General features: G+C 47.0%; 1 protein-coding gene across 1 annotated transcript in view; it reads right to left on the bottom strand.

Annotated features, from left to right (window-relative positions):
* LOC137345920 (lymphotoxin-alpha-like) overlaps positions 1-10,496 on the bottom strand; it is a 130,447-nt gene extending 119,951 nt beyond the window's left edge. The window contains exon 1 of the mRNA XM_068009166.1: positions 10,175-10,496. Within this exon, the coding sequence (XP_067865267.1) occupies positions 10,175-10,288 (114 nt within the window). The 5' untranslated portion in view covers positions 10,289-10,496. The remainder of the gene's footprint in view (positions 1-10,174) is intronic.
* Positions 10,497-16,753: the final 6,257 nt, after the last annotated feature.

Raw genomic sequence — 16,753 nt, 5'->3', positions numbered from 1 at the left:
ATACAGGAGGGCAGGTAACACTGCGGCCCTGCAGACCATGAGCTTAGTGCCAGCTTTGAGGACTTTGTCATCAAACACTCTTTTCCTCAGACGACGGAAGGCTGAACTGGTACACTGGAGGTGATGCTAAGTTTCATTGTCAATGTCTGCCCTTGCTGAGAGGAGGCTCCCAAGGTATGAGGGAGAAATACTGACCCCAGGATTCACTAGTGTCGGCCATGATAAGATCTCCCATGACCAGAGAATCAAAGTTGAGCTTATGGTGATGATACTTCCCTATGTGGTTGTAGGTAGGCGGGTGAAACCCTGGAGACTGTCCCTTCTCCCTCTCTAGATGACGAGTGACAATAGAAAGGAAACCATGGCCCCAGCAGGTTCCCTAATTTTAGCTTTCAGTCTGAGAGGAAATTTCCCAAAGGTCACATTTCGTTTGTTCAGGTGGTGAAGTGTGAAGGAGATTAAAGAATGTGGGGTAGAAGAGAGCAAAAATGGGAAAGAGAGAAAGAATGAAATAGAGGAAAGAGGGAGGCAAAGAATTGAGACAAGAGGGAAAGTGAGTGAGAGAAACAAAGCAAATTGCAACATTTCTCTAGCACTTTTCACATGCTCAAGACACCCCTAAGCGCTTTACAGCCAATGATGTGCTTTTATGAAGTACAGTCACTGTTGTAATGTATGAAACATGGCAGCCGACTTTCACACAGGAAGATCCCACAAACAGCAACGTGGTAATGACCAGATAATCTGTTTTTTGTGGTTTCCGCTGAGGGACAAATATGGGTCAGGACACTGGGAGCAGTGGCTGCTCTTCTTCAAAATAGAGGCATGGGATCTTTTATCGCCATCTGAGAGGGCAATGGTTTAGTGTTTCACCTGAAGCACAGCACCTCTGACAGTGCAGCACTCACTCTGTACTGCGCTGGATTCTGTGCTGGAGTGGAAACTTGAAACCACAATCTTCTGACTCAGAGGCAAGAGTACAACCAATTGAGCTGCGGCTGATGAAGTGATAAAGGAGAGAAAGAGAGGGATACAGTCGGAAAGAGAGGTGGGCATATAGAGACAAATAAAAGGACAGCGAGGTTGAGAGAAACATAAAGGTCACAGGAATATATAGCCCGGATTTTAACCAAACCTGAAAGCATCAGTGAGGGCGAAAATTGGGCAGGGTGTAAAACACCACGCAGACTGGAAACTAATCCATTTCCATTGGCTGAGTTAGACTAGATTGGGCCTCTGGCCACAAGAAAACAGGAACCGAGACAGAGACACAGAGAGAGATGCAGGGATTTAAAAACAGGCTGATAAAGAGAAGCAACAGTGACAGAGAAGTACACAGACACATGGAGGACGAGGGAAGGATAGACAGAGAGAGAATGATCGAGAAGAATTAAAGATGGAGAAGTGGAAACAGAGAGAGACAGACAAGGGAATGTACTTTATAGCTGGGTCTCTCTCTCTCTCTCTTGTGATTGTGTCATGATCAGGTTCTCTGGCTTTCCCTCTGGAAACTCAGACATATTAAATGACCAACTGTGATCAGGATTGGGGAAAGGGGTTTTAGCTTCAGGCTCCCTGACATGGAACAGGCCCATTACTGGATCCCCAACTTTAATTCCAACAGCATCACCTCATGGAGTAGGGTGAAGCCCATCTATATTCACTAGAGAACAGAGCACAGTGATAAGCTTGAAACTCCTCATGGTGTACAGCTCCTCTGGAGACACTCGACAAATTCATATTAAACTCCCTGGTGCTTTATCTTAGAGAGAAAACGTCACACAGAGAAAACAAGGGGATAAAATGGTGATGGAGAAAGTACTGAGACTAAAGATAGCTAAGTCTCCAGCACTTGACAGTTTCCACTCCAGGCTATTGCAAGAAATAGGTGAGGAAATTGTTGATGTTTTAGGCAAGATCTTCCAAAAGTCTCTTGATGTGGGAACTGCCCCTTGGATTGAAAAATTGACGATGTCACTCCATTATTTATGAAGAGTAAAAGGGTTAACTAGGAAATTGTGGACCTGTTTGTTTAACAACTGTTGTGGAGAAGTTACTAGAATCTGTTATTGGGGACAGAGTGACTGAGCTCTTGGACAATTATGAGCTGATTAGAGAGAGCTGTCGTAGAACTGTATTGAATGAATCATCTGTGATGAATTTGGAAAATGTTTTAAAGACGTAACTAATATGGTAGATAAGGGAGTATCTGTGGACAGGTGGAGAGATAGAGAGATTAAGAGAGAGATTGATAGAGATCTATATATCATAGAATTATAGAGTCATGCAGCACAGAAGAGGAGGTCATTTAGCCCATCGTGCCTGTGCTGGCCCTTCAGCAGAGCTATCCGATTAGTCCCACTCCCCACTCTTACCCCGTAACCCTGCAATTTTTTTCCTTTCAAGTATTTATCCAATTCCCTTTCAAAAGTTACTATTGAATCAACTTCCACCACCCTTTCAGGCAGTGCATTTCTGATTACAACTAACAGCTGTGAAAAAAAATATTTCCTCATGTTGCCTTTGGTTCATTCAAACACCTTAAATCTGTGTCCTCTGGTTACAGACCCTTCTGCCGCTGGGAACAGTGTCTCCTTGTTTAATCTATCAACACCGTTCATGATTTTGAACCTCTTTGCTATCAGGGGAAAACCCCCAAGCTTCACCCCCTAGATCTCTTCACATAACTGAAGTTCCTCATCCCCGGTAGCATTCCAGTTAGTCTCCTCTGCACCCTTTCTAAGAGCTTGACATATAATAGAGAGCTAAAGATAGATTGAATCAAATGAAATGAGTGCAGGAAATGAACCGATGGGGACTGAGAGCCTCTTCTGCAAAAATCTCGATGCTTTTCGTAAAGGCTGAAGGCCTGCAGTTGACTGATAAGATACTGACATCATTCCCTCCGCACAATCTGAACTTGGACAGCTGCCCACCGTAACCACTGAACGACTGCAGCAAGACACTGAGAGGAGCCTGTCAAACCGGCGGGTGATGTACGTGTTCCAAGTGAACCTTGGCTCCCAGGCAAGTACAGAAAAAGTTCTGCACTCGCCGCACATCAGCCTCCCACATCTGTTTCCATGGAAGGAAAAAAAAGACAACGATAAGATAATAAAAAGGATAAGAATAAACTGCCAAGTTAGGGCAGCGGAGCCTAAGACACTTGGCCTGAATGTGCTAGTCTAGAGCCTAAGACTCTGGGCCTGAATGTGCTAGTCGAGAGCCTAAGATACTGGGCCTGAATATGCTAATCTAGAGCCTAAGACACTGGGCCTGAATGTGCTAGTCTAGAGCCTAAGACACTGGGCTTGAATGTGCTAGTCTAGAGCCTAAGACACTGGGCCTGAATGTGCTAGCCTAGAGCCTAAGACACTGGGCCTGAATGTGCTAGTCTAGAGCCTAAGACACTGGGCCTGAATATGCTAGTCTAGAGCCTAAGACACTGGGCCTGAATGTGCTAGTTTGGAGCCTAAGACACTGGGCTTGAATGTGCTAGTCTAGAGCCTAAGACACTGGGCCTGAATATGCTAGTCTAGAGCCTAAGACACTGGGCCTGAATGTGCTAGTTTGGAGCCTAAGACACTGGGCTTGAATGTGCTAGTCTAGAGCCTAAGACACTGGGCTTGAATGTGCTAGTCTAGAGCCTAAGACATTGGGCCTGAATGTGCTAGTCTAGAGCCTAAGACACTGGGTTTGAATGTGCTAGCCTAGAGCCTAAGACACTGGGCCTGAATGTGCTAATCTAGAGCCTAAGACACTGGGCCTGAATGTGCTAGTCTAGAGCCTAAGGAACTGGGCTTGAAGGTGCTAGGCTAGAGCCTAAGACACTGGGCCTGAATGTCCTGCTCTTGCCTGTGGCTATTGGATGTATCAGGCAGACGGAATACAGAGAAAGCAGGCAGGGATGAGTGGATTCTGAATGTTAATTTAAATCGCCGCTGTTTGTCCAGCCAGTAATTAAGGGTATAGAGATGTTCTCCTCACAGAGCAGTCGAGACAGACCCAACAGCATCTGTGAAGGGAAATGTGGATAAGCATTTGATACACTAAGGGTGATATAAGTGTGGAACTCTCTCCCACAAAAAGCAATAGATGCTAGCTCAATTAAGAATTTGAGATCTCAGATCGATAGATTTTTTTTCTAGCTAAGGGCATTGAGGGATATGGAGCCAAGGCAGGTAAATGGGGATAGGATACAGACCGTCATCCAAGATCTCACTGAATGGTGGAACAAGCTCGAGGGGTTGAATGGCCTCTCCTTTTCCTATGTTGCTATGCTGTAGTGGTGTTTAAATGATGGTTTAAACCTGGACTGAGAGAGTTTGAGTACCAGGAGGCAGTATCTGATGGGCTGAATGGCCTCTGCTCATGCCTTGACTGTTTTTTATGAAATTCAGGAGGCATTTCAATGTAGTAACGTTACAATATCCTGGAAGCTGGGTTGTTTGTCAAGACTGGTTCTATCCAGATCCAGCAGTGTTGAAATAAATCTTTTTAAATATTTCAGATTCTGAACTTCAAGGAATCAAATCATTCAACTGTCTGATGGGACATAATTGGGACCTGGGATTGCTTAGCAGAATTAACTATCGCACCTAATGCTGGCATGGGATATAGGGGCAGAAAGTGAGGGATTGAGAGATATGGGAATCAGGACTCTGCCACTAGGAAAGTGTCTCTCTCTCTCCTCACTCTTTTATTTTCTCTTTCCACTCGCCGTTCTTGTTTCTCTCTTTCTGTTTTGTTTCCCAACCTCTTCTTTCTTTTTGTGTCTTCCTGCCCCCTCCAATTGCCACCTCAATCTGTTTCCTTCCTCTGTTCTTTTCCTCTTCTCTCTCTGTCCCCCTTTTTACTTCCACTTTTTCTCTGCTCTCCCTTCTATCTTCCTGCTTATTGACCTCTTGTCTTCTTACTCTCTTTTTCATCTCTCATTTTGCCTGTATCTGCCCACTTTCCTTTCCCCATTCCTCTATCCCCACATCTCTTTTCACTCTGTTCTTTCAGTTCACTCCAGTATGCCTCTCTCTTCTCCACTTTCTGTTTTACTACCTCTGCCTCTCTCTTCTCCACTTTCTCAGTTTCGCTAACTCACCCCCTCTTTTGTCTGTTTTATATTTCTTCACACTTTCTCTTTTCTCTGCTGTTCTCACTCACTTCTCTCTCTCTCTCTCTCTCTCTAATTCTGCTTCGCGTTTCTTCTTCCGAGGATATATGTCAACATCCTGTTCAGTCTCGTTTGATGGTGTATAGCAGCGGTTCTCCAGCTCTCTTGTCCGTGGACCACTTAGGCGGAACAAAAAAGCCTGCAGATCACCTTCTGGTCCGACCCCACCTACTCTTGCTTGCCACCACAAAAAACCGCATCAGAATGAATGCAAAGAATGGTGCTGCTATTTATGGAGATCAGAAACAGCTTGCTGCTTTTCACTACTGAAATGTAATAACTTTTTAAAATTAAATATCATAAGCAAATTGTTAATTCATGCCAGAAACAAAAGGCTAGCCATTTTCATATTGTAAATATCAATACTACAAGACAACACGTTTATTTGAAACAATTGACTATGTTATGAAATCATCACAACAGTCTTCTTCTGGGAAAGTATTACCGAAATTACATCGATATTCATCAAACAAAATCTTGCTGATAGAGCAATTGCTGTTGCTCGCACTTATGACGACTCGTGCCGCACACGCGGGAGCCGATCTGGATGTGTGACATCACGCAAGCGGTGGGGACGACGACTCTACAGTAGCGTCGAGGTGACTGGGCTTGCAAGCCAGAGGCCTAGACTAATGATCTACGAACAGGAGTTCAAATCTCACCACGACGGCTGAGGAATTAAAACTTAGTGAAATAAAATATGGAATAAAAAGCTAGGCTCGGTTATGGCGCCATGAAACTATCTATACTTGTAAAGACCCATCTGGTTCACTAATGTCCTTGAGGGAAGGAAATCTGCTGTCCTTACCTGGTCTGGCCTACATGTGACTCCAGACCCACAGCAATGTGGTTAACTCTTAACTGCCCCTCTGAAATGGTCTAAGCAAGTCACTCAGTTTTATTCAAGAAGGTGGCTCACCACCACCTTCTCAAGGGCAGTTAGGCATGGGTGATGAATGCTGGCCTTGGCACAGATACTCACAGCCTGTGAATTAATTTATTTAGAGATACAGCACTGAAACAGGCCCTTCGGCCCACCGAGTCTGTGCCGACCAACAACCACCCATTTATACTAACCCTACAGTAATCCCATATTCCCTACCACCTACCTACACTGGGGGCAATTTACAATGGCCAACTTACCAATCAGCCTGCAAGTCTTTGGCATGTGGGAGGAAACCGGAGCACCCGGCGAAAACCCACGCAGACACAGGGAGAACTTGCAAACTCCGCACAGGCAGTACCCAGAATTGAACTCGGGTCGCTGGAGCTGTGAGGCTGCGGTGCTAACCACTGTGCCACCCAAAAGTCCTGATCAAGTGCACTAACGCCAAACATTGTGACCGCCTCCCCATTACAGGAGTTAGCCTCGCGCTATTTTGAGTTCACACAGGCTGCAGAGTGACTCCAGATCAGTCTGAAGATTGTGTGAAAAAAAAGGCTGGGAATTTTAAAAAATCTTTCTTTCACTCAGAGACTGTCAGGAATTTATGTGTTTGCGCGCGTGCTTGTGTGTGAGAGAGGGACAGCACCCAGCCTCTTCCTGTTGTTAATGGCTCAGGGCCAGCCTACAGAACTGGAGTGGCCACTGTGCCACAGCGCTCAGCAGATTCAGCTCGGCCTGCAGTATAACTCGGGTCTGCTGAGGCCACATTTGCAGCTCTTTTTCAGGCTGGTAGCTGCAGTGCAACCAAGACCTCATAGACTCATTGCAATCATTACTCTGTGTCAAGGCTCCAAGCTGGAGTCTCCAAGAATGAAAGATTCATATCACAGACACTGCTGCAAGTGAAACCCGGGAGAAATATCATCGGGGCAGTCAAAATACTGTGTGTATCCAACATTTTCAACAACAACAAATTATATTTACATGGTGCCTTTAGCATTATAAAACATCCTTCTGTTCACAGGAGCGATTATCAAATAAAATGTGGCACTGAGCCGCATAAGGAGATATGGCACGCAAACCTCCCCATGATATTCAGCTGGCCGCTGACCAATGAGATGCTGAAGATTCAGTTCTCACCCACACAGCCCAGACTCGCACATTACTGAGCCAAGGCTCAGCGGGTAGCACCGTCATCCCCGGTCACAAAGACATCGGTTCATACCTGGCACTGCAGAGACGTCGGGCTGGATTTTACCAGTCCTCGACGTCGGGGGGTCGTCGGCGGGGGGGGCGTGGGCGGCGTGGGCGGGAGGGGGGGTCCCGTAAAATGCTTGCGGAAGAGGCCCGCCACCACCCACGACGCCAAGAAGTCCAAGAAGGAGGGGGGGGTGGAGCGAAATTATCAGGGTAGGAGGGGGTGAGGAAACGGTGAAAACCACTCCAATTGGCTGCGAGGGAGGTGGGAAGGGGTTTAGGGTCAAAGGCAATAAAATTTGTGGGGGTGGGGGGAAGATCATGAGTGAGAACTCACTTTTTGGGGGGGAAATAGGACAAAAAATTAATTGTTTATTCATTGTGGGGGTGGGAGAGGGAATTGCAGGTGTGCACAGATTTTTATTTCGATGTTTAAACAAACCTGTCCCTTTAAACATTTAAATTGCTTCTAAGGGCTTGAAGCCCTTTAAAAATGGCGCCTGCACGTTGGTGCCGGACGTCGTTGCTGGGGACGCAAAGGCCGCCCTCTCCAAGTCATTGGGGGCGGCCGCTCTGCCCCCCTTATTTAAATGAGCACCCGCGTGAAATATCGTGGGGGCTCAGTGGCAGCGCTTCCGGATCGGAATGCCGCCGAGTACAAAGCGCGTCACCGCGATGTGTGGTGCGCGAATAAAATTCAGCCCATCAGCACAAAAACCAGGCTGACACTGCAGTGCAGTACTGAGAGAGTGCTGCACTGTCAGAGGCTCAGTACTGAGAGAGTGCTGCACTGTCAGAGACTCAGTACTGAAGGAATGCTGCACTGTCAGAGACTCAGTACTGAGGGAGTGCTGCACTGTCAGAGGCTCAGTACTGAGAGAGTGCTGCGCTGTCAGAGACTCAGTACTGAGGGAATGCTGCACTGTCAGAGACTCAGTACTGAAGGAATGCTGCACTGTCAGAGACTCAGTACTGAGGGAGTGCTGCACTGTCAGAGGTTCAGTCCTGAGGGAGTGCTGCACTGTCAGAGACTCAGTACTGAGAGAGTGCTGCACTGTCAGAGGCTCAGTACTGAGAGAGTGCTGTATTGTCGGAGGGACAGTAATGAGGGAGCACTGCACCATCGGAGGGGCAGTACTGAGGGAGCACTGTACTGTCAGAGGGGCAGTACTGAGAGAATGCTCCACTGTCTGAGGATCAGTATTGGGGGAGCACTGCACTGTCAGAGGATCAGTACTGAAGAAATGCTGCACTGTCAGAGGGTCAGTACAGAGGGAGTGCTGCACTGTCAGAGGGTCAGTACTGAGAGAATGTTGCACTGTCTGAGGGTCAGTACTGAGGGAGTGCTGCACTGTCAGAGGGTCAGTACTGAGAGAATGTTGCACTGTCTGAGGGTCAGTATTGAAGGAGTGCTGCACTGTCTGAGGGTCAGTACTGAGGGAGTGCTGCACTGTCAGAGGGTCAGTACTGAGGGAGTGCTGCACTGTTAGAGGGCAGTACTGAGGGAGCGCTGCACTGTCTGAGGGTCAGTACTGAGAGAATGTTGCACTGTCTGAGGGTCAGTACTGAGGGAGTGCTGCACTGTCAGAGGATCAGTACTGAAGGAATGCTGCACTGTCAGAGGGTCAGTACTGAGGGAGTGCTGCACTGTCAGAGGGTCAGTACTGAGGGAGTGCTACACTGTCAGAGGGTCAGTACTGAGAGAATGTTGCACTGTCTGAGGGTCAGTATTGAGGGAGTGCTGCACTGTCAGAGGATCAGTACTGAGGGAGTGCTGCACTGTTAGAGGGCAGTACTGAGGAAGCGCAGCACTGTCTGAGGGTCAGTACTGAGGGAGTGCTGCACTGTCAGAGGATCAATACTGAAGGAATGCTGCACTGTCTGAGGGTCAGTATTGAGGGAGTGCGGCACTGTCAGAGGGGCAGTACTGTGGAAGTGCTGCACTGTCGGCGGGGCATTACTGAGAGAGCTTTGCACTGTCAGAGGGGCAGTATTGAGGGAGCTTTGCACTGTCAGAGGGACAGTACTGAGGGAGTGCTGCACTGTCAGAGGTGCAGTACTGAGGAAGCGCTGCACTGTCAGAGGGGCAGTACTGTGGAGGTGCTGCACTGTCCGCTGGGCCATCTTTTAGATGAGACGTTAAACCTTGGTCCTCGTCTGCCCTCTCAGTTCGGACGCAACGATCACATGATCACAGTTTACGGAGAGGAGCATGGGAGCTCTCCCTGGTGGGCTGGGGCCAATATTTATCTCTCAACTATCATCACTGAAAAAAAAGAAACAGATGATCTGGTCATCATCACATTGCTGTTTGTGGGATCTTGCCGTGCACAAATTGGCTGTCATGTTTCTGCATTACGACAGTGACGACTCTTCAGATAATCTACTCAATGGTTGTAGTGCACTATGGGATGCCCTAAGACTGGTCAAGAGGTAATAGATAAGTAAGACTTCCTTTATTCCCCCGAGATTCATCTCAGACGCAGAGGTGGAAATATTTTGGCTCCCGGGAGTTTGGCGGCAGGAAGGCGAGATTTCTCTGTGCTGTATAACTCTATGAATCCACGACTCAATTAAGTGGGGGAGGGGGCTCAGTGAGGTGGAATGGAGGGGTGAAAACCGGGGAGGGAGAGGAGCATTCTCAGCCGAAAAGAAGAATATAAGAAATAAAAACAAAAAGTGCTGGAAATACTCAGCAGGTCTGGCAGCATCTGTGGAGAGAGAAGCAGAGTTAACGTTTCAGGTAAGTGATCTTTCATCAGAACTGGAGAAAGGTCATTGACCTGAAACATTAACTCAGCTTCTCTCTCCACAGATGCTGCCAGACCTGCTGAGTATTTCCAGCACTTTTTGTTTCTATTTCAGATTTCCAGCATCTGCAGTATTTTGCTTTTATTATAGAAGAATATAAGAATGCCACTTACCTTCCTCCAGCCGCTGCTGGTCACCATGTAACACGACATCCCAAGAAAGCTCACCGTCAGCGCGGCACACCACAGGTACAGCATCAGCACCATCTTCGGCTTGGGTTCCGCCATCACGCCAAGGGTGCAAGGGCAGCAAGGGTGGGGGGGATGAGGGGTGGAGGGGGAGAGAGTGGAGGGAAGTGGATGTGTGTACCACCCCCCCCTCAGGTACACAGGGCACTGCTACGCTAAGTCAGACACCTCCACCCCCAGCCAGAGCTCAGAGCTTTTCGTGTTGTGACTCCTGGAGAGATTTCAAAGGGCTCCTAGTCCAGCTAGCCTGCTGCAGTAATGATGTTCCAAAGTGCACAGGCACTACTGTTTGTACTGAATTCCCCCGGTTCAGCCCAGCTAATGGATTTCCCCAGTAGGAGGGGACTAGTGCAAAGTGGGCAGTGGATATCTTCGAATGAGCAGTGCCTGTCCTTTCTTTTTCATTTATTTGTTTGACACTGGCCCATTTAAAAAAAAAAAAATTTGATCGCAGCGAAAGCCTCTTCCTCGTGTGTGGGTGAAGTGTTGAGTCAAACGCGGTCTTGACAATTTGAATGTTTGATTGAACTTGCAGCTTTGAGGATAGTTGGTGGTAAGTTGAGGAGAGTACCCACACAAGCTGGAGAGGAAAAGCACTTCAATCATTTATAAATATATGCACACACGCATTCACACACACACATGCCTGTCACTATCTGCAGGGAGGATTTATCAAATTGTTTTTTTTAAAGCCTTCTGCATCGCACCTTTCACATTCTGAACTTAATCAGCAACACTCTCGCGCTGCTCAGTCAGAAGGTTGGGGGTTCAAATCCCACTCCAGAGGCTTGAGCACGAAATTCCAGGCTACCAATCCCAGTGCCGTACTGAAGGTGTGCGGCGCTGTCGGAGGTGCTGTCTTTTGGACGAGACGCTAAACCGAGTCCCCTCGGTCTGCCCTCTCAGGAGGCCGCTATTTTGAAGAAGGGCGGGAGAATTCTCCCCGGTGTCCAAGGCCAATGTTGGTCCTTCAACCAACAACGCTTATAAAAAAACATGGCTGATCCGATCATCCGTCTCGCCGCAACCTGTGGGATCTTGCTGTGAGCCACGTTACAGCCCCGACTGCGCTTCAATGGTCCACTTCATGTGTGGCTCGCAGCATGACATCAGCCCCCAAATCGATCCTTCACCGGTTTGAACCCACTGCCGTGACTCATTGCCAAACTCACTGACCCAGGGGAAAGAAAAGGGTAAATCCCATCCAAAAATTTAAGAAAAAGGACAACGTATGTTGAGGTAACCAGGCAGCTGGGGTGGGTAAGTGTATGATCTAGTGTTATCCTGAGGCCTAGAACCCAGGCTCCACCCCTGGCCTGTGCTGTGTTGGCTCAGTTTAGTTGTAGGGATGTTCTCAACAGGTTTGCTCAGGGTTCCTGTTCCTGGTCCCAAGCTGGCAGTCACTGGCAGACAGGGCAATCTGTCTTTATGGAAAGACCTGGCAAGGGAGTCAGGGCGGGCTAGACTTTCAAATTGTCATCTAAGCCTTTGCAGGTTGCCCACCATTATATAAAACACCCATCCCCGCCCCTGAATTTTATTTCCACTGAAATCAAAAAAACACCGGGGGCCAATTTGAATCAGACCAGCCTGCAGGGAATGGAGGAGCAGGCTACAGGGGCCAAATGGCCTACTCCTGATCCTATTTCCTATGTTTCCAAGTCTTGCTGAATAAGAAACCCTTTTCCTCACGCACTAAAACAGGGGTTCCATGAAACGGGCAAGGCTATGGAGTGAATTTATAAACTATGGAATCTCACACATTGCCAATGTGTTCTGGATAACTGAGGGCAGGTTACCCACTCATCCCTAATGATGTGTGGACACGGTGCCAAGCCCCAAATGTTGGCATGGCCGCCTCCTGAAATTCACCCCAATAACCTATCCTCCGTTTAGGCCCTAAGCTCTGGAATTCTCTCCCTAAACCTCTCCACCTCTCTACCTCACTCTCCTCCTTTGAGATGCTCCTTAAAACCTACCTCTTTGGCCATGCTTTTGGTCACACGTCCTAATATCTCCTTATAAAGAGAGAGACTTGCATTTATATAGCACCTTCCACCATCTCAGGACGGCCCGAAACGCTTTACAGCCAATGAAGTACTTTTGAAGTGTGGTCAATGTTGCAATGTAGGCCCAGTGTTGTAATGTGGCTCGTTGTCAAATATTGATTAGTAATTGCTCCTGTGAAATGCCTTGGGAGGGTTTAACTACATTAAAAGCACTACATCAATGCACGTTGTTGTTGTTAAATTCATTGGCATGGCAACAGGCAATTGCAATGCCACCTACACAGGTGACAGAGGCAATGCTCTGTACACCAGAATTAAAAGGCGGCAGCTCCCGCAAAGTTAACATTGCTGTCGATCCAATTTGAGATGGAGGGACATTTTTTATTCCGCTAGCTTGACCTCACTCCACTCGGAGGAAGGCGCAACGCACTCTTGGCCGGCCTCCCTCATTCCACCCTCCATAAATTTAATCTCGTCCACAAAACTCTATTCCCTTTATCCTAACTCGTCCCATTCATCCATCACTCCCTGTGCTCACTGACTGACAATGGCTTTAAGTCCGGCAATGCCTTGATCTTACAATTCTCATCTTTGTTTTCAAATCCCTCCATGGCCTCGCCCCTCCCTATCTCTGTAATCTCCTCCAGCCTCACGACCCTGCAAGATATCTGCGTTCCTCTAATTCTGGCCTCTTGAGCGTCCCTGATTTTTAATTGCTTTACCATTGGTGGCCGCACCTTCAGTTACCTCGGTCCCAAGCTCTGGAATTCCCTCCCTAAACCTCTCTGCCTCTCTCTCCTCCCTTTAGATCTTTGTTATGCTAAAAGTGCAGTGAGTGCATGAAAAGAAGGAAGAAGGTTGGGAAAGATGCCCCTAATGGAGGCAGCAGGTTTTACTGCACGCTGCATTGAAATAACGGCAAACTGGGCTGGCCTGCTGAGAGTACACTCACCCCGCCCTCCCCCCCCCAACCCCCTCCCCCCAGCTGCCTGATTTTCCTGCCTCTGCAGTTTCCCAGTCTGTCCAATAGCTCTGCTACAGGAAAATCAGCTCCCTCCACCAGGCCGTGTGAAGGACCGTCTGCTCAGACCAGGGGGAAATCCTGTTGCTTCATTTAAATATCTGGATCGTGTGGTGAGAACATTCATGGAATTTTTTAAAAAGTACAGTAGCAAAGAGAAGAAACTTATTAAAAATAAAACACAGCAATAGGAAAGGTTATTTTTCGATCCGTGGCTGAAACTGTTAGAAGGAAGTGAACTTGAATGAAATCGAGGGGAAGGTGAATGGCTGCAGCTTGGAGTGAATTAAGTTAGCTTCCTGTATGTGTCAGAGCCTCCCGGCCACACTGTTGTACAGAGGTGACAGGAAGGAGAACTCTAGCTGACCCATCGGGCCTGCCCAACACACAATGATGACAGGAGCATTGCAGCAAAACACTTCCCCCGGCTTCGACGCTGCAGGTTGTGGGTTCAAGATGCCCCTTCAGAGACCACGCTGATTCTAAGCTGGCAAGCCCGACGGCCATTACTGAGTGAGCGCTGCACTGCGCTGTCGGAGGTAACGTTAAACCAAAGGTCCATCTGCCCGCTCAGGTGGAGGTGAAAGAACTCACGCTGGCTGTTTTGAAGAAAGGCAGGAGAGCTTCACCTCGTCTATTTCAGCCAACGTTGACACCTTAACCAACTGTATGAAGACAGATCTGCTCAGATACCATACTACTGTAGGGACTGGGGCAGGGTGGAGTGAGCTGGGTGCAACTTGGCTCCTGCCTTACAACATTCACCACACTTCAACAGTAATTCATTGGCTGTAACGTGTTTAGGGTGTCATGAGATGATGAAAGGTGCTTTAAAAAAGAAAGCAAGTCTTAGCTTTTTATCGCAGTAAACATCGAGAATAAATCTCCAGTCGCGGCACGGCAGGCCGGAAATATTCCGCAGGGAGAGGCCCGCCTCAACCCGCGACGTCGAGAAGGGCCCGCCGCATATTGCCGGTGGCGGCAGGACCTCGGTGCAGCCCCCCGACGCCAGGCAGCGGGCCCTTCATCTCCAAATTAAAATGAACCCTAATGAAAAAAAATTAACTTACCTGCAGGCGGAGGCTGTCCCACGCCAATCTTTGGGCCTCCATTCGCCTTCCGTGCGAGAACCTGGTGGGGAGGGGGGAGGAATAAAATTTACAGGGCAGGAGGGGTGGAGGAGCGGGGAAAACACTTTTGATTGGATGTGGGGATGATGGGAAGGGGTTGAAGGGCAAAAGATTGAATGTTGGGGGGAAAGTTTGGGTATTTGATAAAGCCTATTCGGGCAATGAAATGATGACTGGCGTGTTGGGGAGGGGCCTCCATCACAACATTTTTTATTTAATAAAATTAAACATTGGTACAACTTTAATTAGTAAACTTTTGCTGAAGGGCCTAAGGCCCTATAAAAATGCGCGGTGGTGCCGGTTGCCATTGCTGGGGACGTGGTCCCCTCTACGTCATCGGCGGAGGCTGCTCCGCCCCCTCTATTTAGATGAGCACCCGCGCATAATATCGCAGGGGCTCAGGGTGATGCATCCGCACGGGATGCACAGCGCCATTAGAGTGCGCCAATGCAAACTGCGGTGCACTCGTAAAATTCAGCCCACTAAGTCTTTCTAAATCCCCTTGAAGCCACTTTGCATCTTCCTCACAACACATATTCCCACCTAGTTTTGTGTCATCCACGAAATTGGAAATACTACATTTGGTCCCCACATCAAAATCATTGATATATATTGTGAACAGCTGGGGCCCAAGCACTGATCCCTGCTGTAACTCAGTAGTCACAACCTGCCAACGTGAGAATGACCCGTTTATTCCTACTCTCTGCTTTCTGCCTGTTAACCAATCCCTAATCCATGCCAGTATATTACCTCCTATCCCATGTGCTTTAATTTTGCTGACCAACCCCCATGAAGGAATATAAGTAAATAGGCTTAATTAAATAGAATTTGGAAATAGTTAGTGTATTATGCCTTAGAGTTAAAGATTGAATAAATGTTAGTTTTCAGAGCTCACTGAAGTTCCCCTTTAAGATGGTAGAGTCAAAATTTCAAGGTCTCTGTTAGAATAGAATCTCTGTTACCAGGGACTTGGAAGGTAAACACACACATTGAAATATCCTGTGTGACCTCAGTAAGAGGTAGCAATAAAACGTAATTGGTTTATGGGGTTGTTGTTCAGACAAGTCGGATCCGGAGGTTGCTGTGGGTACCACGGAAAGAGTAATTAACAATAAATGGAATGTACTCATGGGAACAAGAGAGGTCAGATAAATACAATTATCAACATTTTTACCAGATAAAAGTTCACAAACTTCAAATTCCAGTAAAACATTAAATTAAAGATGTAGATTTTAAAAGGGAACACAGAAAGGTCACATCTAATGCAAAAGTCATATGACTTTAGAAATAGTATAAAAATACAAGATTCTGCAGCGGACATTGGCTATCCAAAAGATGGTAAAATTCTTTGTTGGTTTTCTTTCTTTGAGGGAAAGCTAGTGCAATTCTTTGGACCCAAATATGTGTCTGAGAATTTGTCTGCTTTGAACTTGACTAAAGGAGATTCCTGGAGATTTGCTCCTGATTTGGTTTAGTCCCTACAAGGGGTTAAAGTCATAAATCACTTCACTCCTGTGGGGGACTTTATCAAAAAGCTATCTGAAAATCCAAGTATACCATGTCCACTAACTCCCACTCATGAATTTTGTTCATAACGTCCTCAAAAAACTTCAACAGGTTCGTCAAACATGATTTCCCATTCATAAATCCATGTTGACTATGCCCAATCAAATCATTATTATCCAAGTGTCCATTTATCACATCCTTTAGAATGGATTCTAACTGGCTAACTGGTCTGTAATTCCTTGTTTTCTCTCTCCCTCCCTTCTTAAATAGTGGGGTGACATTTGCGACCTTCCAACCTGCAGGAACAGCTCCAGAATCTATAGACTTTTGGAAGATGATCACCAATGCCTCCACTATCTCCATAGCTACCTCTTTCAAAACTTGGGATGTAGAATATCATGTCCTGGGAACTTATCAACCTTCAGCCCCATTCATTTCTCCAATACAACCTTCTTACTAATGCTAATTTCCTGCAATTCCTCATTCCCCCGAATCCCTTGGATCTCTAATTATGGGAGATTTCTTGTATCTTCCTCAGTGAAGACAAACACAAAGTAATCATTTAGCTTCTCTGCCATTTCTCTATTCCCCATTATAAATTCTCCTGACTCTGCCTGCAATGGACCCACATTTGTCTTAGTCAAACATTTCCTTTTTACGTACCTGTGGAAGCTTTTACAGTCTGTTTTTATATTTTTAGCTAGTTTACATTCATATTTTATTCACCCTTTCTTGATCAGTTTCTTTGTCCTCCTTTGCTGTATTCTAAAATCCTCCCAATCCTCAGGTTTTCTACTATTTCTGGCAACTTTACCACCCTTTTCTTTTAATCTTATAC

The sequence above is a fragment of the Heterodontus francisci genome, chromosome 29, assembly GCF_036365525.1.
Source record: "Heterodontus francisci isolate sHetFra1 chromosome 29, sHetFra1.hap1, whole genome shotgun sequence".
Lineage (NCBI taxonomy): Eukaryota > Metazoa > Chordata > Chondrichthyes > Heterodontiformes > Heterodontidae > Heterodontus > Heterodontus francisci.
The sequence above is the reverse complement of the archived record's forward strand: the minus strand, read 5'-3'. Positions and strand labels throughout refer to the sequence as shown.